This window comes from Grammomys surdaster, unplaced genomic scaffold (assembly GCF_004785775.1).
Source record: "Grammomys surdaster isolate TR1022 unplaced genomic scaffold, NIH_TR_1.0 279, whole genome shotgun sequence".
NCBI lineage: Eukaryota > Metazoa > Chordata > Mammalia > Rodentia > Muridae > Grammomys > Grammomys surdaster.
This window is the reverse complement of record NW_021604720.1, coordinates 11,767,364-11,793,819: the sequence shown is the minus strand read 5'-3', so window position 1 is coordinate 11,793,819 and position 26,456 is coordinate 11,767,364. Positions and strand designations below refer to the sequence as shown.

Here is a 26,456-nt window from a genome sequence, read left to right as displayed (position 1 = left end):
GAAGTTTGGGGGTCACTTAAGTATACTATCATATCATCTGCAAATAGTGAGATTTTGACTTCTTCCTTTCCTATCCCCCAGTTATTTTATTGTTGAGTACAGTTTTGGCTAACCTGGGTTTTTTGTTATTCCAAATGAATTTGCAAATTGCTCTTTCTAACTCTATGAAGAATTGAGTTGGGATTTTGATGGGGATTGCATTGAATCTGTAGATTGGTTTCAGCAAGATGGCCCTTTTTTCTATATTAATTCTGCCAATTCTGCCAATCCATGGAGCATGGGAGGTCTTTCTATCTTCTGAGATCTTCTTCTATTTCTTTCTTCAGAGACTTGAAGTTCTTGTCATACAGATCTCTTTGCTCGCTTGGTTAGAGGCACACCAATGTATTTTATATTATTGGTGACTATTGTGAAGGGTGTCATTTCCCAATTTTCTTTCTTATCCCTCTTATCCTTTGAGTAGAGGAAGTCTACTGATTTGTTTGAGTTCATTTTATATCCAGCCACTTTGCTCAAGTTGTTTATCAGCTGTAGGAGCTGTCTGGTATAATTTTGGGGATCACTTATGTACACTATCATGTCATCTGTAAATAGTGATAACTTGACTTCCTCCTTCCCAATTTGCATTCCTTCGATCTCTTTTTGTTGTCTAATTGCTCTAGGTAGAACTTCAAATACTATGTTGAATAGGTAGGGAGAGAGTAGCCTTGTTTAGTCCCTGATTTTAATGAGATTGCTTTGAGTTTCTCCCCGCTTATGATGTTGGCTATTGATTTGCTGTATGTTGCTTTTATTAAATTTAAGTATGCACCTTAAATTTCTGATCTCTCCAATACTTTTAATGTGAATGGCTGTTGTATTTTGTCAAAGGCTTTTTCCATATCTAATGAGATGATCAAGTGGCATTTTTCTTTGAATTTGTTTGCATATTGGATTACATTGATGGATTTCTGTATGTTGAACCATCCCTGCATCCCTGGGATGAAGCCTACTTGATCATGGTGGATGATTGCTTTAATGTGTCCTTGGATTCAGTTTGCAAGAATTTTATTGAGTGTTTTTGCATTGATATTCATAAGGGAAATTGTTCTAAAGTACTGTTTCTTTGTTGGGACTTTCTGTGGTTTAAGTAGCAGTGTAACTGTGGCTTCATAGAATTGGATAGTGTTCTTTCTGTTTCTATTTTGTGGAAAGTTTGAAGAGTATTGGTATTAGATCCTTTTTGAAGATCTGATAGAATTCTGCACTAAAACCATCTGGTCCTGGGCTCTTTTTGGTTGGAAGACTTTTAATGACTGCATCTATTTCCTTTGGTGTTATGGGGCTGTTTAGATGGTTTATCTGATCCTGATTTAACTTTGGTACCTGGTATCTGTCTAGAAATTCATACATTTCATCCAGGTTTTCTAGTTTTGTTGAGTATAGTCTTTCGTAGTAGGATCTGACTATTTTTTTAATTTCCTCAGTTTCTGTTGTTATGTCTCCCTTTTCACTGCTGATTTTGTTAATTTGGATACTGACTCTTTTACCTTCTGGTTACTCTGGCTTTGTCTTTGTTGCTGATTTTCTCAAAGAACCAGCTCCTAGTATTGTTGATTCTTTTTATAGTTCTTTTTGTTTCTACTGGGTTGATTTCAGCCCTGAGTTTGATCATTTCCTGCCATCTACTCCTCTTGGGTGTATTTGCTTCTATTTGTTCTAGAGCTTTCACATGAGCTGTTAAGCTGCTAGTGTTTGCTCTCTCCAGTTTTTTGGAGGCACTCAGAGCTGTGAGTTTTTCTCTTAGCACTGCTTTCATTGTGTCCCATAAGTTCGGGTATGTTGTAACTTCCTTTTTATTGAATTCCAAAAAAGTCTTTTATTTCTTTTTTTTCATTTCTTCTCTGACCAAATTATCATTGAGTAAAGCATGTTCAGCTTCCACGTGTATGTGGTTTTTTTGTGTTTTTTGTTTGTTTGTTTGTTTTTGTAGCTATTGAAGACCAGTCTTAGTCTGTGGTTGTCCAATAGAATAGATGAGATTAATTGAATATCCTTATATCTGTTGAAGTTTGTTTTGTTTCCGAGTGTATGTTCGGTTTTTTGAGATGGTACCATGAGGTGCTAAGAAGGTGCATCCTTCTGTTTTAGGGTGAAATGTTCTGTAGATAGCTGTTAAATCCATTTGGTTCAAAACTTCTTTTAGATTTGCTGCGTCTGTTTAGTTTCTGTTTCCATGATCTGTCCACTGGTGAGAGTGGGGTGTTGAAACCTCCTACTATTATTGTGTGAGGTGCGATGTGTGTTGAGCTTTAGTAGTGTTTCTTTTACGAATGTGGGCAACCTTGCATTTGGGTGTAGATGTTCAGATTGAAAGTTCATCCTGGTAGATATTTCCTTTCATGCATATATAATGTCCTTCCCCATCTTTTTTGATAACTTTTGGTTGAAAGTCTATTTTGTTGAATATTAGAATGGCTACTCCAGCTTGTTTCTCGGGATCATTTGCTTGGAAAATTTTTCCCATCCTTTTACTTTGAGGAAATGTCTATTTTTGACTCTGAAGCATGTTTCCTGTTTGCAGTAAAATGCTGGATCCTATCTACATGGCCAATCTGTTAGTCTATGTCTTTTTATTGAGGTATTGAGTCCATTGATGTTGAGAGATATTAGGGACCAATGATCATTGCTTCCTGTTATTTTTGTTCTTAGAGTTGGAATTACATTTGTATTTCTGTTGGGTTTGTAGTGAAAAGATCAATTTCTTGCTTTTTCTTCGGTGTAGTTTCCCTTCTTGTGTTAGACTTTTCCTTCTATTATACTCTGTAGGGATGGATTAGTAGAAAGATATTGTTTAAATTTGTTTTTGTCTTTGAAAAATTTGGTTTCTCCATCTATGATAATTATGAGTTTTGTTGGGTATAGTAGCCTTGGCTGGCTTTTTTTTTTTTTTAATATCATAGGGTCTGTATGACATCTGCCCAGGCTTTTCTGGCTTTTATAGTCTCTGGTGAGAAGTCTGGTGTAATTCTGATAGGTCTGACATATGTTACTTGGCCTTTTTGCCTTACTGTTTTCAATATTATTTCTTTGTTCTGTGCATTTGGAGGGTTTTTTTTGAGTTTTAATTATTATATGACATGGGCAATTTCTTTTCTGGTCCCATCTGTTTGGTGTTCTATAGGCTTCTTGTATGTTTTTGAGCATTTCTTTCTTTAGGTTAGGAAATTTTTCTTCTATAATTTTGTTGAAGATATTTGCTGGCTCTTTGAGTTGAGAATCTTTACCCTCTTTTATACCTATTGTTCTCAGATTGGGTCCTCTCATTGTGTCCTGGATTTCTTGAATCTTTTGAGATAGGAGCTTTTTGCTATTTTTATTTCCTTGACAGTTGTGTCTATGTCTTATACTGTATGTTCTGCTGGTGAGATTCTCTCTTCTATCTCTTGTATTCTGTTGGTGTATTCTGTGACTCCTTATCTCTTTCTTAGGTTTTCCATCTCCAAGGCTGTCTCTTTTTGAGTTTTCTTTAAGGATTCTACTTCCATTTTTAGATCCTGGACTGTTTTGTTCAATTCCTTCACCTGTTTGATTGCATTCTCCTGTATTTCTTTAAGGGATTTATGGGTTTCCTCTTTAAGGGCCTCTACTTGTTTACTTGTGTTCTTCTGCAATACTTTAAGGGAGTTATTTATGTCCTTCGTAAAGTCCTCTATCATATTCATGCAATGAGAGTTTAGATCTGAAAATTGTTTTAAGGGTGGGATTAATTATCCAGGACTTGCTGTGGTGGGCAAACTGGGTTCTGATGCTGCCAATTCAAATTGATTTCTGTTGCTTATGTTCTTGTGCTTGCTTCTCACCATCTGGTTATCTCCGGTGTTATCTGGCCTCCCTGTCTCTGATTGTAGCCTGTCCTTTCTATGATCCAGTGATCTTGGCGAGTCAGGCTGGGAGATCGAGGTGCCACTGGTGTGTATGTGCTGTGTAGAATCAGATCTCTCTTCCAGGCAGGCACTGGTGGGAGCCAGAAGGCACTCATGTTTCCGGCAGGGTGGGAATTTGCTTCCCAGGGTCCCAGGGGTCCCGGTACAGTGGGTCTCTGGGAAGGATTTAAGATCTCACTTGTGAAGCTGGAAATGTTTGAATACCTGGTGGGTTGAGCAGCAACTGGGGTGTGTGCTGTGAGGGATCAGGTCCAGCACTGGGTCTCTGCACCCGGCAGTCTCAGGTGAGAGCTGGGACAAAATATTCTTAATAGTAGGATAACCAATGGAAAAATCTCAGTTCCTGTCTAGGCTTTTCATTAAAGCTCATGTTTTATGGTATGATATTTCACATCCCTTTTAAAACTGGGAAATGGACAATAATTTGCTGTCTTTATTACTTTGTCAGAAAACAACTCTTTTAATAAAATCATTTTTTTTCTACATGTGTGACTAGATCATTTTCATTTTCTGAGAATCAAAAACAAAAGCTCACCTATTTTTTTTTTTTTTGGACTAAGAACACTCTCCTAAGGATGAAGTGAAAAACCTTAGGAAAATTAATCAGTTACTGAGTTCTGAGGACATGCTTGTAAACTGAGTTTTTCCCCATGGAGATGGGACTCACTAGACACAGCATTCTCCACCAGCAGTTATTTTTCACAAATGTCTCCTCAGTAATGTATTCTGCTTCTTCATATCAAGGTCTCATTGCCTGTTATGTTTCTTTCTTTCCTAAAGAAAATCTACTGTTTCTTCAAAAATGAAAATAAAAGTCCTTCAAAGGAAATTTTGGGTCTTTTTACATCAGGAGGCCTTGCGCCCAACATGATAATTATGAACAGCACATACTACGGTGGCTACAATTTTAAATTAACTCCGGTAACTATGTTTTGCTTTATTCTATGGTATGTTATTGAGAAGAAGCACACTCTTTCTTATTGGATGTCTTTTTACAAGCTACAAAATCAGTAGTGTTGTATCTCTACAAATGTTTTAAATAATATAATAATATAATATACTGTTGGTTTTTTTCAAACAATTGGAACATAATTAAAATGATGGTAGTTTTCTGAGAAAACTCCAAATTGATTTCCAAAGTGACTGTACAGGACTGACTCTCACCAGTGATGGAGGAGGTTTCCTTTGCGCCACATCCTCACCAGCATGCACTATCTTCTTTTTTGATCTTAGCCATTCTGAGAGGTATCAGAAGGAATCTCATAGCAGTTTTGATTTGCATTTCCTTGGTGACTAAGGACTTTTCTTTTAGTGCATCATGGCCATTCAGAGAGCTGCAGCATGTGGACAGAGCCTCAGGGTGCTTTAGTAATTGTTTTGAGTGTAGTCCATCATCTTATATTGAGGATGATCTTTTGTTTGATTTTTTTTATCCTGATGTAATGTTTTTCGCATCTCTGTTGAAAACTATACTAGTGCTCTGATCTGTGTGTCAAACCCTTATGTTAACACCACGTGATCTTAATATCATGGCATTGTGTTAAATTTTGAAGAAGCCTCAATTCACTCTTCCTCAGTTGATTGTTTTTTTGCCTAGTCTGAGTCCCTTGGGTTTCCTTAGTTTTAGGATAACCTTTCCAGTGACTACAAAATAACCCACTTGGACTGAGTTCAATCTGCAAATAAAGTTAGTTAAGACTGGCATTTTTGTAATGTAGACTTTCCAACTGATACTGGAGACATCATTCTGTTTATTTAGATCTCCTTTGATTTCTGCCAACAATGTCATGTGGTATTCAAGGGTATTCATTTTTATTTACACTATTCTCACCATTTCATTGCTATGTACTTTTCTTTTACAACTTTGCTGAACATATTGTGACTTCTAACAGATTTTTATTAGACACCTACATTTTGAAAGATAGTTTTCTCAGATACACCATTTCTCATTGACTTAATTTTCTTTCAGCACTTGCAACAGCCCATTCTAAAGTCACTTGGCACTATTGTCTCTAGATAAGAAGTTGGCTTGAAATTTAATCATTCTCTCTGTATGTAATTTGTCACTCTTCTCTGCACATGTTCAAATTTTTCTCTTTCTACCTTCCTGTCTGGATATCTGAGCTCCCTATTTTGTGTCTATCAAATGTTGAAATCCCTGAATAATTATTTCTGCATTGTTTTTTGCCTCTTTGTTTGTTTGTTTTCTTCTTAGGACTCTAATTATACAAATTTTGGAAGGCAAGATGTTGTTCAATCAACAAGTTTCTGAAACTATTAGATTTCTTTATAGACATTTTCATTTTTTCTAAATTTAACTGATTCATAAAGATATAAAAATTGTACATATTAGTGGGGTATCTGATGGTATTTCCATAAAAGTGCATATCATGTAAAGTTTGCATTAGGTTAAATATACTCTCTCAAATGTGTACCATTTTTGTTCTTGGTTTTTCTTTGCAAAGTTGTTTTCTTTTTATTGGAGGCAATATCTCATGTCTTATGGTAGAAATGCTAATGTCCTCTTTGCCCTTTAACTTTTTAAAATCTGTATTACCTTGTTACTGTCTTCAGCCATGCTCCTGCTTTCTTCTCTTGTGTTATTGTCGCTTGTACATATCTCTAAATTAGGTTTTCCTTATTGATCTTATTCAGTCTCCTATTCATCCTATTTAGCATGGACTTACTTCAGTTATCATCCTCACAGCTTTATTGCTTGCATGTGGTTTTGTCTGTGTACCTTTTCTACTGTTTGGAATTACCTATGCACTCACTCATTACGACAGTTTCCTTACGTCTTGCACAGATTTGTAAGAACAACATTTAATGCATTGTCTGTTCACTGAAATCTAAGTCAACTGATTGTCTTCATTTCCTCCATAATATCAGTTCCATTTGTCTGCTTATTTTCCTATCATGTTTCTTCTTGTTGTTCTTGAACACTGGACACTGCAGCTAACATGTGCTGACTCTGGATTCTGGTGGTTTGTTCCTCTAAGAAATGCTATTTTTACTGTTAGTCTAAAAGACAGATGATTTTCTTGGTAACAATAAAAAAAATCCTGAAAACTCTCATACCTGTAGTTCTAATGGTTTATTGTCTCTGTTGTTTGCTTTTGGCTTCCATTGTTTTCCTTTTTAAAGCTCTTCTGGGCTGTTCTCTGGATTGGTGTAGCAGGAGGCTTTATACATGCTTTCTGTTGTAAATCTTAGAACTTCCCTTGCTTACTGTTCTTTTTTCCTGGAATTTCCTTCTTAACTTTGCATGTGTTCTGCCACCTCCATTCCTTGACTCTTCTTGGATTGCTTAATGCAACTATATAATGTTATGCCTTATTAACAGTGCTATCAATCTGCCATTACAAAAAAAGATGCAAAATATTCTTGAGTGTGTGTCATTTTATCCATCTGTAAGTGTACATGAAAGTGAAAATTCCCTAGCAGTGAAATTTGCTAGTGAAAGGCCTTTCTCTATAGGTATACATATGTGTATGTATTTGGATATTGTTGACTAATTTGAATTTTAAAAGGTTGTGCAGAATATGCCAACATAAGTTTTGTTAGTAACATTGCAAAATAATGTAATCTGATTTCTTCTGTCTTCAAGTTCAGTAATCGGCTTCAGTGGGAAATTGATATTCCTAGAGAAAACATCACAGTAAACACAGGTAAGAGTGATCTAAGTACTTCCTATACTCATGGGCCTGCATTGACAAATTTAGCATCATTGACTTCATAAAATAAATCAGGTCTTATCTCAGCTATTGAGGACAGACTTTTCATGGAGAAATACAACACACATGTCTACTCGATCCAGGAAGGAAGACAGCAACAGACCAAGAACAAAGTTTACACCATGTCCATTTTGGTGAACTGAATTTTTCTGAGGCTTACTAAGCATATTGTGAGGGGTTACTTAGGAGAAACACAGATAACTCAAATGCAGCCACATTTCCAGAAAGCCCACCCTCACAGGGGGGTGTGAGTCCCCAAAACCTGCAGCACTATAGCTCTCTACAAGCATGTGTCCAGACCCACAGTCAGAACACCTCTCTCTTCTGGGATATCTGGTCGGTCTCTACCTCAGCAAATATTTACTCCCTTACACAGCGGGTGGGGGTACCCAAGAAACTTCCTTTCTGCTCTGAATTTGTACCTTTTGGTTAACCCACTGAAGCTGGTGAGGCAAGGCAAGCCCTCTGGAAGAAATTTTGTTCTGGTTTGTTTTGTTTGTTTGTTTGTTTGTTTGTTTGTTTTAGAATTTGTATTGTTCAATATTATGAACTAATAATTTACTCAATACAATCAAACAATTTTTTAATTTTTAAAAATGTATTTATTTATTCACTTTATATCCCAATATTAGCTCTCCTCTCTTCCCAGTACCCCTTTATGCAAGTCTTCCCCCTAAAGCCACACTCCAGTTTTCTGGGAAGCCCCCTGATAGGTGTCACCCACCCACACTCACCTGCCAGTTCCTGCCAAGTTGCTGAGGGACTAGGCACATCCTTCCTAATTAGGCCAGCCAAGGTTATCCATTTAGGGGGAATGGATTATAGGCAGGTAGGCAGGCAACAGGTTAGGGGAATGGCCCTGCTCCAGTTTTTCGAGGACCTGCATAAACAACAAGCTGCTCATCTGTTACAGATATGCAGGGAGTTTAGGTCCAGCCTGTGTTCACTCTTTGGCTGTTGATTCAGTCTTTGGCAGCTCCCAAGGTCAGGTTAGTTGACTCTGTTGGTCTTCCTATGAAGTCCCTGTCCTCTTAGGTCTCTCGATCTTTCTCCCAACTCTTCTACAAGACTCCTTGAACTTCATTTGTTGTTTAGAAGTGGGTCTCTGCATCTCTTTCCATTGGCTGCTGGGTAGAGCCTCTCAGAGGACAGTTATGCTAGGCTCCTGTCTGCAAACATAACAGAGTATCACTAATGTGTCAGGGATTGGTTCTTGTCTATGGAATGGAGCTCAACTTAGAGCGGTCTTGGTTGGCCATTGTCTCAGTCTGTGCTCTATCTTTGTCCCTGTATGCCTGGTAGGCAGGATACAGTTTGGTCAAAGGTTTTGTGCATGGGTTGCTGTCCTTAACTCTCAATGGAGAGTCCATCCTGGCTTCAGGAAGTGGCCTCTTCAGGATCTATGTCCCCCACTGCTAGGAGGCTCATCTAGAGTCACCACCATAGACCCTCTTAGGCTCCCCCCCATCTCAGATCTCTGGCTTATCCTAGAGATTCCCAACTGCCACTGCTAATGGAAGAAATGTTTTTATTTGGAGGAATTTGGAGGAGTGCCATACAACATCATGTAAATGTCCAATAGAGTTGTGTGGACATAGTAATAATTATTTGTGGTTCATCTGAAATTCAAATGTTACTGAGCATTTTATCTGGCTACCTTACAAGTTGACTGTGCTAACATATGCAAAACAGTGCTGCATAATCTGACACAAGCTAAAGTAATCTGAGAGGAGGGTACCTCAACTGAGAAAATACCTCTAAGATAAGGTGTAAGCAAGCCTCTAAGACATTTTCATAATAACTCATTGGGCAGGCCTTTCTCATTGTGGATGAGACCACACCTGGGCTGGTTGGTGGTCCTGGGTTCTGTCAGAAACTTGGCTGAGCTAGCCAGAAGTTTGTAGAAAGCCAGCAGTAAACACTGTTCCATGGCATCCGCAGAAGCTCCTGCCTCCAGGTTCCTGTTTTCTTTGTGTTCCTGTCCTGACTTCCTTAGACAACAAGCAGTGAATGATATGAAAGAGCAAGCCAAATAAAACTCTTTGCCCAACTTGCCTTTTGGTCACAATGTTTAATTGTAGCAATAGAAATACTAACCTAAGACAACACATCATCCTTTATATGAAGCAAACACATTTTCTAGAAATTGTAGTATTGGGGAAATTGGGCATTGATACACTTTCCCTAAATGAAATTAATCTAAAAATGTTATAGGGCGTACTACATGATGTTTTATTTTGTTTTGGAGTCTTCTGGTAAGTGGCATGTGGAATATCACATACTACTATAAATACTCAGAGAAGAAAAGAATGAATATCAAATCCCAGGAGTTGGGTATATTAATCTAGTGAACCAAATTGATACATCTTCATTCATGAAATATATTCTTATTTCATTAAAAATTCTGGGAAACTTGTTATTTAGGTATGACATATGCTAGAAGCAAGCACTGACTTAATTTTACCTTAAGAAAATGAAAACATGCCAGGCGGTGGTAGCGCATGCCTTTAATCCCAGCACTTGGGAGGCAGAGGCAGGTGAATTTCTGAGTTCGAGGCCAGCCTGGTCTACAGAGTGAGTTCCAGGACAGCCAGGACTACACAGAGAAACCCTGTCTCGAAAAATCAAAAAAAAAAAAAAAAGAAAAAGAAAACATTTATTGCATTTTGATTTCATATATATGTACTGTATTTACATTATTTCATTCTTTCTTGTCCTCTCCCTAGTCTTTCCTATATAGCCCCAACTCCATTTCAAACTTTAGACCTCTTTTATTTGGATTTCATTGAATATAATATATTCAAACATACATATTAGTAAATAAACAGGCAAAGATGAGTCCGTTTAGTGCTGCTTATATGTGTATTTATTTGTCTTTTAGAGTTGACTGTGTGACATTAGATAACCAAGAAGGATACTCAGCCCTGCAAGATACTAATTTCCCTGTCTTGTCAGACATAATTGCCTATATCTCTTCATGTGGTATTGGGGCCCATGAACGCTCTCCTTCAATATTTTATGTGCGGACTGGTGCTATTATTTTTCAGATCCTGTTTTTGGAACCATATAGTTGAGAAATCACGGGCACAGCTTCCCTGTTCTATAGAGAAGACTCAATCTGCAAGCAAATATTCTGGTTCTCTCTGTCTCTTAAGATCTTTCTATCATCATAACCCCATGAGCTTTAGGTGCAGGGATGATATTTTAAATGTATCTGTAGTGGCTGTGTACCATGTGGTCTTTAATTCTCTGAGTACTAGCCAATTGTGACTTTTTATAATAGTTGTTGTTGCACAAAGAAGCATCTTTGGTAATGAACTGAGAGCTACACTTATCTCTGGCTATAAGGATAAGGGTTAAAATTGCAGTAGGGATTATTCTGGTTTGGAAATATAGATTCCATTCCTTCATCGCCCAAGCTTAGTTGATTAGGTGTACAATACTAAGCATTATTTCATTTGTATTGTGTGAGCCTTTAGTCCAACTATTCAGCAGCAACCACCAAGATGTAAGAGCCACCCTTTTTTAATTAATTATTTTATTTGTTTACATTCCAATTGTTGCTCCCCCAGTCTCTCCTCCCAGAGTTCTTCACTCAATTCTCCACACATTTTGCCTCAGAGAGTATGCTCCCCCACCTCCCCATGCCACCCAGTATCCCCCTTCCCCGGACATCAACTCTGTATAAAATTAGGAGAATCCTCTCCCACTGAGACCAGACAAGGCAGTCCTCTGCTACATATATCTTGGGGGCCATGGTCCAGCCCAGGTATGCTCTTTGGTTGGTGGCTTAGTCTCTGGGAGCTCCCAGGGGTCCAGGTTAGTTAATACTGTTGGTCTTCCTATGGTGTTGCCCTCCCCTTCAGCTCCTTCAATCCTTCCCCTAACTCTTCCTTCCATAGGGGTTCTCAACTTCAGTCCAATGGTTGGCTATAAGTATCTGCATCTGTCTCAGTCAGCTGCTAGTAGAGCCTGTCAGAGGAGAGTTATACTAGAACTAGGCTCCTGTCTGCAAGCACAACTTGGCATCAGTAATAGTGTCAGGGTTTGTTGCATGTCCATGAGATGGATCCCAAGTTGAGCCGATCACTGGAAGGCCTATCCTTCAGTCTCTGCTCCATTTCTGTCTTTGCATTTCTTTTAGACAGGAACAATTCTGGGTCAAAAATTTTAAAGGTAGGTTGGTGAACCCATCCCTCTACTGGAAGCCCTGCATTTCTACTGGTGGTGGTCTCTTCAGGTTCCATCTCTCACTGTTGGACATTTTGGCTAAGGTCATTCCCATTGAGTCCTAGGAGCCTCTCACATCCCAAGTCTCTGTAACTTTCTAGAGGTTTCCTCTTACCCCACCTCCAGCAGCTTCATATTTCCATTCATTTTCCTGATGCATGTACTTACTGATAAGTGCATATTTGCCAAAAACTGTAGAATACCCATGATACAACCCACAGACCTTAAGAAGTTTAACAAGAAGGAAGGTACAAGTGAGGATGCTTCAATCCCTCATAGAAGGGTGAACCAAATAATCACAAGAGGCAGAGGGAGGGAGGATCATAAGTAGAAGAAGGGAGAGGGAAGGGAAAGTTGGGGCAGGATTAGATATGGGGAGACAGGCGATAAGAGCACTCTTGCACCTCAAGCAATATCTTGCTGTGCTGGTCATTGTTGTGGTTTGTAGGTATCACAATTCTGTAGGCCTATTGATTGATTTCCTCTCTTGGTAGTTGGCATAGCTCCTTCTAGGTTAATAAATCCAACTACTGGGATTTGATGTTCCTCCCTTTTCCCTTGTGTTTTCTTGGATTTATTTACCATCCTTGTGTTGGAGTTTTGCTTCTACTATCCTCGTCAGGGCTGGATTAGTAGAAAGCTATCACTTACATTTGTTTTTTGCCCATGGAATATCTTGGTTTCTCCTTCTATGTTGAGTGAGAGTTTTGTTGGGTATAGTTGCTTGGACTGGCATCTATGGTCTCTTAGAGTCTGCTAGACAGCTTTCCAGAATCTTCTGGTTTTTAAGAGTCTCTGTTGAGAAGTCAGGTGTAAATCTGATACGTCTGCCTTTATATGTTACTTGACCCTTTTTTTCCCTCACAGCTTTTAATACTATTTTTTTTGTTCAGTATACTTAGTATTATGATTATTATATAGTGGGAGGATTTTCTTTTCTGGTCCAATTTACTTGGTGTTTTGCAGGCTTCTTATATATTTATGGTCTCCTCTTTCTTTAAGTTACAGAAGTTTTCTTCTATGATTTTGGTAAAGATGTTTTCTGGTCCTTTGAATTGGGAATCTTCACCTTTTTCTACTCCTATTATTCTTATGTTTGGTCTTTTCATTGTGTTCCAAATTTTCTGGATGTTTGGGTTTGGAACTTTTTACCCTTGACATTTCCTTTGACTCATATATTAATCTCTTCTATGGGATCTTCTATGCCTGAGATTCTCTTTTACATCTCTTGTATTCTGTTGGCAATGCTCGTGTCTGTAGTTCCTATTCTTTTTCCTAGGTTTTTCATCTCCAGGTTTGCCTCTATTTGTGATTTTATTATTGTTTCTATTTCTAATTTTTTGAGTATTGAAGTGTATTGTACATTTTCTTCAGCTGTTGGATTGTATTTTCCAATATTTCTTTAAGTGATTTTTATTGGTGTCCTCTTTAAGAAATTATTTAAATCCTTTTCAAAAGGCCTTTATCATCTTCATAAGATTGGACTGAAGGTCATAATCTTGCTCTTCATGTGTGTTAGGGTCTCCAGGGCTTGCTGTCATAGGAAAGTAGTGTTCTGATGGTGCCTAATTGCATCGGCTTCTGTTGACTATGTTGTCATGCTTGCCTTTCACCTTCTGGTTGTCTCTAGCATTAGCTGGCCTTGGTGTCCTGGATTAGAGCAGGTCTCACGGGGTGGGGGATGGGGGGGTAGGCAGTGCTTTGTCTCTGGTAGAGCAAGCCACCTGGGAGACAGGCAGAGCTGGGTGGGTGGCAGTGCCAACATGCCCTGAACACAGTTGGAGGTGCAGACTAAAAGGAAGATAGGGTTCCAGCAGGGCAGGAGAGATCTCACATCTGCTGAGCCCTGTGGAGTCACAGGTAGTATGGCAGTTGGGGCAGAGGTCTCAATCTTGGTTGAAGCAGTCCTCCGCATGTTTCTTCTCTTGTTACTGAACTATGAATCCCATGATCTTTTTACTATCATCTTTTACTATGCCAAAGACTTTTGTTTTGTAGTATTTTGAAAGATTGTTTTATCTTTTTAATTTTATTTTATTTTTATTGGTTATTTTGTTTACTTACATTTCAAACGTTACCCCATTCCTGGTTTCCCCTTTGCAAACTCCCTTTCACCCTTTCCCCCTTTTACCATGAGAGTGCTCCCCCACCCACCCATCCACCCATTCCTGCCTCACAGCTTTAGTATTCCCCTACACTGGGGCATCGATCCTACACAGAACCAAGGGCTTCACCTCCCACTGATTCCAGTTAAGGCAGTTCTTTATTACATATGCAGCTGGAGTCATGGGTCCCTCCATGTGTACACTTTGGTTGGTGGTTTAGTCCCTGGGAGCTCTGGGTGTTCTGGTTGGCTGATTTTGTAGTTGTACTTATAGGGTTGTAAACACCTTCAGCTTCTTCAGTCCTTCCTCTAACTCCTCCATTGGGGTTCCCATGCTCAGTTTGATGGTTGGTTGTGAGATCTGCATCTGTATTGGTCAGACTCTGGCAGAACCTCTCAGGGGACAGTTATACCAGGTTCCTGTCTGCAAGCACGTCTTAGCATCAGAAATAGTGACTGGGTTTGGTGACTGAACATAGGATGGATCTCTAAGTAGAGCATTCTCTGGGACCTTTCCTTCAATCTCTGCTCTACTCTTTGTCCCTGCATTTCCCCTGGACAGAAGAAATTCTGGGTTAATATTTTTGAGATGGGTGAGTGCCCTATCTCTCAACCGGCAACTGTACCTAACAACAATATATGTTCTCTACAGGTTCTCTCTCCCCTTTGTTGGGTATTTCAGCTAATGTCATCCCCATGGGGTCCTGGGAGCCTCTTGCTTTCCTGGCATATGGAACTTTCTAGTGGCTATTCCCAGTTACCCATCCCCCACTGCTACACACTTCCATTCAATTTCCTGAAACTCTGTACTTATCCCCTGTCTTCTCCTACATCTAATCCCACCCACCCCTTTCCTCTCCCCCTGCTCTCTTCTTCCCAGGTCTCTCCCTCCCTCTACCTCTGGTTATTATTTTGTTCTCCTTTCTAAGTAGGAATGAAGCATCCACACTTTGGTCTTCCTTCTTCTTGAGCTTCTTATGATCTGGGAGTTGTATTGTGGGTATTTTGAACTTTTTTTCTAATATGTACTTGTCAATGAATAGATACCATTCATGCTCTTCTGTGACTATGTTATCTCACTCAGGGTGATATTTTTTATTTCCATCCATTTTCCTGCATATTTCATGAAGTCAAAGATTTTAATAGCTGAGTAGTGTATCCATTCCTCTGTTGAAGGACATCTGGGTTCTTTCCAGCTTCTGGCGATTATAAATAAGGCTGCTATGGACATAGTGGAGCATATGTCCTTGTTATATGTTGGAGCATCTTTTGGGTATATGCCCAGGAGTGGTATAGCTGGATCCTCAGGTAGTACTATGTCCAATTTTCTGAGGAACTACCACACTGATTTCCAGAGTGGCTGTACTAGCTTGCAATCTCACCAGCAATGGAAGAGTGTTTCTCTTTCTCCACTTCCTCACCAGCATCTGCTGTTACCTGAGTTTTTTATCTTAGCTGTTCTGACTGGTATGAGGTGGAATCTCAAGGTGGTTTTGATCTGCATTTTCCTGATGACTAAGGATGTTGAACATTTATTTAGGTGCTTCTTGGCCATTCCAGATTGCTCAGTTGAGAATTCTTTGTTTAGCTCTGTACCCCATTTTTTAATATGGTTATTTGGTTGTCTGGAGTCTAACTTCTTAAGTTCTTTGTATATTTTGGATATTAGCCCTCTATTGGATGTAGGTAGGATTGGTAAAGATCTTTTCCCAATCTGGATATTGCCATTTTTTTCTGTTGACAGTGTCCTTTGCTTTACAGAAGCTTTTTAATTTTATGACATTTCATTTGTCTATAGTTGATCTTAGAGACTGAGTCATTGGTGTTCTATTAAGAGAATTTTTTCCCTTGCTGATGTGTTCAAGGTTCTTTCCCAATTTCGATTCTATTTGTTCAGCATATCTGGTTTTATGTGGAGGCCTTTGATCCACTTGGACTTGAGCTTTGTACAAGGAGATAAGAATAGATCAATTTCCATTCTTCTCCACGCTGACAACCATTTCAGCCAGCATTTGTTAAATAGACTGTCTTTTATCCACTGGATGGTTTTGGCTTTTTCATCAAAGATTTGATATCCTAGGTGTGTGGGTTTAATTCTGGGACTTCAATTCTATTCCATTGATCTACCTGTCTGTCTCTGTACCATTACCATGCAATTTTTATCAGTATTGCTCTATAGTACATCTTGAGGTCAGGGATGGTGATTCCTCCAGATGTTCTCTTTATTGTTGAGAATGCTTATGCTATCCTGGGTTTTTTGTTATTTCAGATAAATTTGAGAATTGTCCTTGCTATGTCTGTGAAGAATTGAGTTGGAATTTTGACAGGGATTACACTGAATGTGTAGATTGCTTTTGATAAGATGGCCGTTTTTACAAAGTTAATCCTGCAGATCCATGAGGATGGGAGATTTTTCCATCTTCTCAGATCTTCGTCGATTTCTTTCTTCAGAGATTCAAAATCCTAGTCATACAGATCTTTCACTTGTTTTGTTGGAGACACAGGAATATATTTTATATTTTTTGTGACAGTAGTGAAGGGTGTTATTTCCATAATTTCTTTCTTAGCCCATTTACCCTTTAAGTAGAGGAAGGTTACTGGTTTGTTTGAGTTCATTTTATATCCAGCCACTATGCTGAAGTTGTTTATCAGCTGTAGGAGCTGTCTGGTAGAATTTTGGAGATCACTTATGTATACTACCATGTCATCTTCAAATAGTGATAACTTGAGTTCCTCCTTCCCAACTTGCATTCCTTTGATCTCTTTTTGTAGTCTAATTGCTCTAGGTAGAACTTGGAGTACTATATTTAACAGGTAGGGAGAGAGTAGCCTGATCTAGTCCCTGGTTTTAATGGGGTTGCTTTGAGTTTCCCCCCATTTATGATGTTGGCTATTGGTTTGCTGTATGTTGCTTTTATTAAATTTAGGTATGCACCTTAAATTTCTGATCTCTCCAATACTTTTAATGTGAATGGCTGCTGTATTTTGTTAAAGATTTTTTCTGTATCTAATGAGATGATCATGTGGCATTTTTCTTTGGGTTTGTTTATATATTGGATTACATTGATGGATTTCTGTATGTTGAACCATCCCTGCATCCCTGGGATGAAGCCTACTTGATCATGAAGGATGATCGCTTTGATGTATCCTTGGGATTCAGTTTGCAAGAATTTTATTGAGTGTTTTTGCATCGATATTCATAAGGGAAATTGTTCTAAAGTACTGTTTCTTTGTTGGGACTTTCTGTGGTTTAAGTAGCAGTGTAACTGTGGTTTCATAGAATTGAATAGTGTTCTTTCTGTTTCTATTTTGTAGAAAGTTTGAAGAGTATTGGTATTAGATCCTTTTTGAAGGTCTGATAGAATTCTGCACTGAAACCTTCTGGTCCTGGGCTCTTCTTGGTTGGGAGACTTTTAATGACTGCATCTATTTCCTTTGGTGTTATGGGGCTGTTTAGATGGTTTATCTGATCCTGGTTTAACTTTGGTACCTGGTATCTGTCTAGAAATTCATACATTTCATCCAGATTTTCTAGTTTCGTTGAGTATAGACTTTCATAGTAGGATCTGACTATTTTTTTAATTTCTTCAGTTTCTGTTGTTATGTCTCCCTTTTCACTCCTGATTTTGTTAATTTGGATATTGACTCTTTTACCCTCTGATTATTCTGGCTAATGCTTTGTCTATGTTGTGCATTTTCTGAAAGAACCAGCTCCTAGTTTTGTTGATTCTTTTTTTAGTTCTTTTTGTTTCTACTTGGTTGATTTCAGCCCTGAGTTTGATTATTTCCTGCCTTCTGCTCTTCTTGGGTGTAATTGCTTCTTTTTGTTCTAGAGCTTTCACATGAGCTGTTAAGCTGCCAGTGTATGCTCTCTCCAGTTTCTTTTTGGAGGCACTCAGAGCTGTGAGTTTTCCTCTTAGCACTGCTTTCATTTTGTCCCATAAATTTTGGTATGATGTGCCTTCCTTTTCATTAAATTCTAAAAAGTCTTTAATTTCTTTATTTCCCTCTTGAGCAAGTTATCATTGAGTAGAGCATTGTTCAGTTCCATATCTATGTGGGCTTTCCATTGCTTTTGTTGATATTGAAGACCAGCCTTAGTCCATGGTGATCTGATTGGATGCATGTGATTATTTTAATCTTCTTGTGTCTGTTGAGGCCTGTTTTGTGACTAATTATATAGTCTCTTTTGGAGAAGGTACTTTGAGGTGCTGAGATGAAGATATATTCTTTTTTTTTTAGGACTGGTATCAGTGTGCATTGGACTGTAGCACGAGGTCAGCTCCCAGGCACGGATGGAACCTAGAAGGCTATTTGTTTTTTTCTCTGTTTGTTTGTTATTCACTTTATGTCTCACTCTCTACCCTGCTCCTGTAACCTCCTCCCACAAACTTTCCATTATCTCCCCTCTCACTCCCCTCTGAGGAGGTGAAGGCCCTCCCACCCTGGCACTTCAAATCTCTGCAAGGCTATGAGCATCTTCTCTCACTAAGGCCAGACATGTCTTCACATAGGCAGGTCCATTATGTGCATAAGAAGCTCACATGGTGTTTGAAGCCCTGGAACTGTAGTTATAGATGGCTGTGTTGGCCTTGTGGTTGCTGATAACTGAACCTGGATACTCTAAAAGAGAAGCAAATGCTCTTAACTTAAGCAATCTCTTCAGCTCCCACCATTCTAGTATTTGCTTGAGGATATTTTACCTTAAGGTTCACCAGAAATGTTGGCTTTGAGGTTTCTCATTATGGTCTTCCCTGATTGGTTTGGTATCAGGATAATACTGGCTTGTAGAATGTGTTTAAAATTAAACCTTCTACTTCATTTTGGGGGATTGGTTTGGTGTGAAGTGTTGTCAACTTTTCCCTACCTGTTTCATCAAACTCAGCATTGCCACCTTCACACGTCCTGTACTTTTCTCTGACAGATATTTTACTCCTTCACAAAGGGATTATGATTTTCATTGTCCTTGCCATAGTTAAAAGAGAGAAATTGTGATCTAAACTTTTTAGCATTGAATACATTGTGATTATAATAAAATCATTTTATAGTTGTTTATTTTACCAGAAAAAAATGTTTGCAGAAAAAATGTTTTAAATTTGACATATTCATGTTCTCAAAGTGATTGTAAAAGAGTAATGTTGTCATAGCTTCTAGTTTCACCAACATGACATATAAAAAGTTATTTATCTTTTTTTTTTAGACATTGCAGCTATAGAACAATGGATTATAAGGATCACAATGCATGAAGGATTAAACATTTATGAAACTGAAGGGACCTTATTGGATCTTGTCCGAGGTAAATATCAGCATAAAAAGTAGAATGCCATTCACATATTCTTTGAACAAACTTTGATGATTAACACATAGTGCCAAGTCCCAGAGGCCAGGACCATTGCTTTTATACATAATATATAATGTATATTTTAATATCTATTCAAATTATAAATATATTTGAATCTCTGAGATGAATTTCTTTTGAATAATCTTTTGTTGTACTAGTGACATCTGTTTTTTAGTACTTTAAAAGTTGTATTTATTTTTATTTTATATGTGTGTGTTTGTTGTGTATATATATGCATGTGTACCATGTACGGAGCTCAAAGAGACCAGAAGTGGATGTTTGTTCTAGGAGCCAGCCCTGGCAGGTTTTCTTTCTTCTTCCTGGTTCCTCTAGAGGCAGCAGAGGAAGAAGAGTTTTAGCGGTGTGTGTGTGTGTGTGTGTGTGTGTGTGTGTGTGTGTGTAAGACATTGTCTTACAAGATATAAGGGTAAGCCTTTGTTTTACAAGATATTTAGGTGTGTGTGTGTGTGTGTGTGTGTATCTAAGATTTTGTCTTACAAGATAAAAGGGTAAGCCTTTGTCTTACGAGATATTTAGGGTTGCTGTGTAACAATAAACTTTACCTATGTAAGTTGCTTTGCTAGTATAGCTGACCTGTCTTCTGTATTCCTCTGTGTTCCTCTTTGTTCCTCTGAGGCCAGAAACTACAATCTCTTGCATTTAGCACCTCATCCTCAAACAGCAAGAGATTAAGTAAAGTAGCCTTTGTTCTAACTCTGAAGGAATTGCACAGCTCTAACTTTCAGCCTGCTAGCTGAAGTTGCAGGAAGAAAAGGGGACACTTTGGAAAGCGATTTTAGCGTTTATTTCTAAGTTATAAAAAGTTTCTTATAAAAGCTCTCTTAAGAAAAAGGGGAAGAGTGGAATGCTCATTCTTCTGTTTGCCTTCAGCACTTATACATCTTTCATAGGATGTGATCACATGGTAAAAAGTTCCTCACAAGTTTACACATAAATTCAATCATTAACTGAATAAGAACTTTACAACAGAGAATGGTTACATCCATATCCAGGAGGTGTTTTCTTGTTAGGATCACTGTGGGTGTGGGCTTTAATACCTTAGTCCTAGCTGCCTGAAAGTGAGTATTCTGCTAACAGCCTTCAGATGAAGATGTAGAATTCTCAGGTCATCCTGAACCATTCCTGCTTGGATGCTGTATGCCATACCTAGATGATAATGGACTGAACCTCTGAACCTGTAAGCCAGCCCCTACTAAATGTTGTCCTAATAAGAGTTGGTGTCTGTTCACAGCAGTAAAACCCTGACTAAGACAGTACTTGTTCCACAAGCTTGAGAACATGAATTGAAGTCCTTGAGCCCATGGTGAAAGAAGAGAACTCACAATGTACATGCCCACACTGCCTCTACACAAACATAGATACAAATTATACTCATATGAATACAAGTGCCAAAGGCCAGATTTGACAGGTCAGGCAAACTGAAGAGGGTTTAGTCTGCAGTAAGTGCTTCATCACTCACCAGACTTTTCTAAGAACTAAGAAACCTTGAGTTTCTGGGGCCAGCCCTCTCTGTGACTGGCAAGAAACTCTCTGAACACAGTAAACTCGTTAAAGGGTGATGAAAAGGAAAAGAGAAAAGGAGAATAAATACAGGCACACACACACACAAATACACACACACAAATACACACACACTGAGTGGATGAAGCAAAACAAGCTCCAACAATGTCATATATACTGATACATACCGTACATACATATATACAGACAGACAGAAAGACAGACAGACAGACACAGAAATATTAGATAAATAGAGCAAAACTCCAGTGAGCAAGCTCCAACAACTTTATTTTTTTCTCTTAGCCTTTTTATACCATCTAATACAAAGTACTATATGTAAGAAAAGGATTACCTCTCAGCAAGAAATTTTCCATCTAACTTTCTTTGCACAAGTTCATCCAAAGCAATAATCCTTTTGTCATTGATTAACAAAGTCTAAGCAAGCTGGTCCACAACAGCATTTTTTTTTAACCTGTACTTAGCTGACGACAATTTGTATCTAGAAAGAAAGAGGTCAGTATCTGTCTTATGTTTTATTATTTGAACTCTTCTTCAGCTAAACTGGATAATCATCTATTCTCTATTCTTATAATAGAATGATTTAGTCTTTATTCATAGCCCTGTGTTTTCATGGTGCACAGTGTAACCTGTGGTCACATCCCTAGACCACAAGGTCCTGGAACTCAGTCCCAACCTTGAATGAAAAGTTTTCTTTGATCATTAGCTTTTACCGAGCCTATTTCTCTCTCCCAAATACAATTATGTGCTTGCAAGGAAATAAAGCTCACTGTACTCTTCCTAACCTATGTGGCCCTGAATAGTCTACAAGGAGGGGCACTCTATTCTAGATTCCCATTTTATTAGATCTTTCTGGCAGAACAACTTAAACCATCTCTTTAAACTTTCTATCAACTACCCTAACTTTCTAAAAACATTCAAGTCAAATCAGGAATGCTGCAAAGTCATTAGTTCATCTAAATAATATCATTTTAAGAAAGTTCATCTTCACATTGATTTGCAGGACAATTTTCCAATAGTGTGTACAATCACACCAAATTATAAGAAGTGAGGGTCTCCCCATTCCCAATCACACCATGCTAAATAGATGAGAAATACGGTAATTTACAAACATGAGAAGGCACAGCAGCAGGGAGAAGCAATCTTCAGATGAAGGCCCCAGGGCTGTGCCTCTTCAAGGTATACCCATCACAGCTGAGCAAGACAGTGAGCCATCATCTCCAAGAAGCTAACTTGCCTTCCACAGCTCCTCCTGCGTGATGTCTACAATATAAGAAAGTGAATTTTTTTTTCTAAAAGAAATGAGTAAGAAGGGCTGGAGATATGACTCAGCAGCTAAGAGCAATTGTTGCTTTTGAAGAGGACCAAAGTTTGGTTCCCAGAACAGAAATGGTAGCCAATAACTACCTCAACTCCAGTTCTAGGGGCACCTGATGCTATATTTTGGCTTCTGACGGCACCAGGTATCATGTGGTACAAAATTATATATCCAAGAAACACACACACACACACAGAGGGGGGGGGAGTAAAATTAATTGATCTTTAACAATTAGAAAAATACCATAATTAAACTTCAAAAATTATACAAAGCAGTGCTCTGAATTCTTAATGCATGCATAGAGAGTAGTAAAAACATAACACATAATAACATGGACTTGGGGCTGAGTAAACAGTTCAAATATTCAAGTGTTTTTCAAGTATGAGGATCTGAATCTGATCCCTAGAACAAACCTAAAAACTTCGGCTGTTGTGAAATGGAGTTTTAATTCTAGCACTGAGGTGGATTCTTAGGACTCACTAATTAGCCAACTTAGGCTAATCAAGAACCTCAGGCTCATGAAAATATCTAATAGGATAGGTAGACAGTGCTTAAGGAGTAACACTGAAGTTGCCTTTCGGCCTTTATATTCACATACACATACAACTAACACACACACTCAGATATTTTGTGTATTTGATTATAGCTTTGGCATAGGACTACGGAAAGAAGCTGATAAATTTTAAATAGTATCTATATTGCTTTATTTGCTTAAACAAAATTAAAATACTTGCCACTAAGGGTATATGTAGTTCAGTGGTTGAAGGCTTTACCTTCATGTGTGAGGCCCTGGGTTTGAGTCCCCAAGCCTTAAAAAATATATCTAAAAGTAAATTGACAAAATACTGTACCCTGTTTACTTTGTTCATGCTTTCTAAAAATTAAGAAAAGGCATTCAATGAAAATTGTGGTACTGGCTTTGGGATTTTAATATTTGGGTAACTTATGCTAATTTTAAGCATTAAAATGTCAATATAAAATCATTTCAAGTATTAGAAACTCTGAAATCTCACATATTGAGGTATGCTGCATTAATGTTTTATGTTTACAGTTGCTGAGGCATTAGAAATACTATGACGGGGCTGGAGAGATGGCTCAGTGGTTAAGAGCACTGACTGCACTTCCAGAGGTCCTGAGTTCAAATCCCAGCAACCACATGGTGGCTCACAACCATCTGTAATGAGATCTGATGCCCTCTTCTGGTGTGTCTGAAGACAGCTACAGTGTATTCATATATAATAAATAAATAAATCTTTAAAAAAAAAAAAAGAAATACTATGACAATTTCAGAAATAGGGTTGGTCTGAGCTGAAAGAACTCTTCCTTGGCAATTCTTGAACATTGGGGGATTCCCTACTAGATCTCACATTAAGCACAAACCACACCCAAATACCTGGTTTCACATTAATGTAGGAAGAATAGTTTGAGGGGCTGCTTCATGACTTATAAAAACAGCATTCTATGACCTGGTGGGTGTAATCTCAAAGAAGAGCACAAAGGGGAGGTCTGTGTTAGCATGGGCTGTGTTGTAGTTGTAGCTTTTGACTGAGCATATTACTTAGGTGAAACAAAGCGGGGCCTATTCTGGACTTTAAAGCTGTTATACCTAGAATTTAGGAGGAGGAAGTGGCCATTGAGGGAGTAGATCTTGGTGGCTGCTTTAGGAATGCAATCTAACGGTTTTTAACAAGGCAAAGGAAATGGAGAAGAAGGGCAAGGCCTGCCAACACCAAGCTTGCGTGAGCCAGAGTCCCTCGACTCCTTGCTGAAGCACAGAAAATGATGGCATGATTGGTGTGTTCTGAGTTTGTAAAGGCTGGCAGGGATTGTGGAGACAATGTGGGATTTTACCAGCTCTAACAAAACTGCATGCATTGAGCACAGTGAGGACTTTCTAAACATAAGTACATTCTGACTTATGTTTAGAAAAGGTCCCAGTATTGGGTGCTTGTCAGCCAGGAAGCTGACTCTGGGGAAGATGACAGGAATGGAAGAAAGGCCATGACTGGTGGCTGTTGCATCATTACAACCAAGAGGTGTCACTGTGGAGGCGGGCTCTGAGGTCAGTTCTTTACCTCAAGCTCCTCAGAAGTCTCTTAAGCAACTTCCTGCTGTTGAATTCTTGTAGCTGACATTGCTTTTCCCCTTCCTGGCTGTAGCTAGACTGAAAAATACTTCCCAAAAGACAGAAATACAACTGCTTGTCTTCCTTTACACAAAGTCAGGGGAAGAGTGGACCTTCCTAAGGTGTTTGGGTCTGCAGTTGACTATGACAGTTTGAGAGAATAGAACCATGTTGTAGAATACAAATAACTAAGAACTGATTACTGGTGTCTCTGTTGTTAGAAATGCTTTGACTGCCTTAAAATCACACAACAGTATTCTTTCAGGTCTCCATGGGCTGTATTTGTATATTTCTGTTTCTTTGTCTCTTATTTTTTTTCAAAAGAAGAATTTTTTTATTCTTCTGAAGTTTTAAATATCTTAGTTTGTTTAAAATGTTTTCAGTGTTTCTTTTCACCAGAAGGAAAAAATAAACTGTTTTTATATGTGTTAAGCTTGACTTAACTTCAATCTTTTCCATATCTATGTAGGATTTTTCTAAGTTTTAAAACTGTAACAGTTATCTGTCAAAGGGTATCCTTACTTACTCCAGCCTGTTGAGTAAGAGTACATTACGACTCTTGAGTTCCAGTGACACTCAACTGCACTGAAGTCCAGGGAGAGCTCCACTCCTTCTCGAATTGCATTGAATGCTTCTCAAAAAGGAAAGAACAGATATGATGAAAAGCAGAAACTTCTGAGTTAGAATTTGGCAAAAAACAAAGCAGAGGAATTTAAAAAAACAAAACAAAACAAAACACCAGCTCCTGGAACATCTGCTTTGGCATAGGAAAGACCCTGATCATATGAGCTGATATGTATCCTTTGATTGGCTGAAGAGTCTCACATTGGCTTGCTTTTTTCTGTTAATCCACTTTCAGTGTCTTCCTATTTCCTATAGACTTTAGCCATTTGTTCACTGATGATAACATCTGCTTATATTCTAGGTTTATTTGTCTTTTTAATTTATCTACTATTGTTTTGATAGAATTGCAAAAAGAAGCAAACAGACGTGTTTGATTTTGAAGCAGACACTGGTCCCTAAATTATAACTAGTCCCGTTCTGTGTTCCAGCTGTTGTATTCCAAGCACAGACCATGTGACCATGTATTTGCCATATATGGATAAAGCAATATCTCCTGTTCTAAACGTTCTTCAGCAGTGTGACTTTGCCACAGAATTATTAAGAGAATTTTATTCTTTCTCCTTTGCATAATAAAAATTTACCAATTTCTAACTGATTATGTATAAAGTCATATGTTCATGGGTGATTGGCCTGTACACATGTCTGTCCATCAGGTGTGGTGACTGGTGCCCTGGGAGACCAGAATAGAGCATTGAATCTCTTGGAACTGGAGCTTCAAAAAATATTGAGCTGCTCTGTGTGCTGGGAATCAAACACAGGTCATCTGAAAGAGTAGCCATCGTGCCTAAGTGCTAAAGTATCTCTCCAGCTTCTACTATGTTGCCTACACCCTTTGGACAATCAAATATTTCTATTACATGATTTTCCTTTTTTAAAAGGGGGGATTGGTGTTCCAGTTTCAAGAATACTGCTTTGATTTAAATGCCTAAATTTGTCATCCACAGAGCCTATTCTTCAGTGGAATCTTGGACAGGTACTTAGTGAAATGGAGGTCAAAAAATTATATCCAGAGGTGCAAGATATCAAAGTGACAAAGAGCCCCTGTGCCAATGATGTGGCTTTAATGGGCCTTATTATGAAGCCATCATTTAATGGTAAGTTTACCTTCTAATTGAATGTTAGAAGTAACCAGGATTTTATAGTTATTAAGGGTGGTTTTAAGTAGAATTGCACACTGATTACATGCAGAGAGTAAAATGTATTGTTTTTCACTCTGCCTCTTCTACATGCCAGTGTGATGTGCTAGGAGAAATACCCCTCTGTTGTGATCTTTGCCATGTGGATGGTGACTTATATCTGGGCATGGTGGCATATGCATATAATCCTAGCTATTTGGCAGTCTGAGGCAAAGTGACTAAGTTTAAGGTTAACTTGAACCCCTTCTTTTAGACCCTTCTTCAAAAACCAACAAAGCAAACCCATCAGTCAATCATAGGTAGCTGTCCTGACTGACAAGTCCTCTGTTCTCTAAGTTTGTTGAATATTCCCAGAGATGACCAAGCCCACTCAGTCAGT

The 26,456-nt window shown here is 38.4% G+C and overlaps 1 protein-coding gene across 1 annotated transcript in view; it reads left to right on the top strand.

Moving 5' to 3' along the window:
* The window catches only part of Catsperb (cation channel sperm associated auxiliary subunit beta), a 131,108-nt gene that overhangs the window by 14,427 nt on the left and 90,225 nt on the right, over window positions 1-26,456 (top strand). Inside the window, exons 3-6 of the mRNA XM_028777243.1 lie at window positions 4,707-4,847; window positions 7,534-7,594; window positions 19,195-19,290; window positions 25,886-26,035. Of these exons, the coding sequence (XP_028633076.1) occupies window positions 4,707-4,847; window positions 7,534-7,594; window positions 19,195-19,290; window positions 25,886-26,035 (448 nt within the window). The remainder of the gene's footprint in view (window positions 1-4,706; window positions 4,848-7,533; window positions 7,595-19,194; window positions 19,291-25,885; window positions 26,036-26,456) is intronic.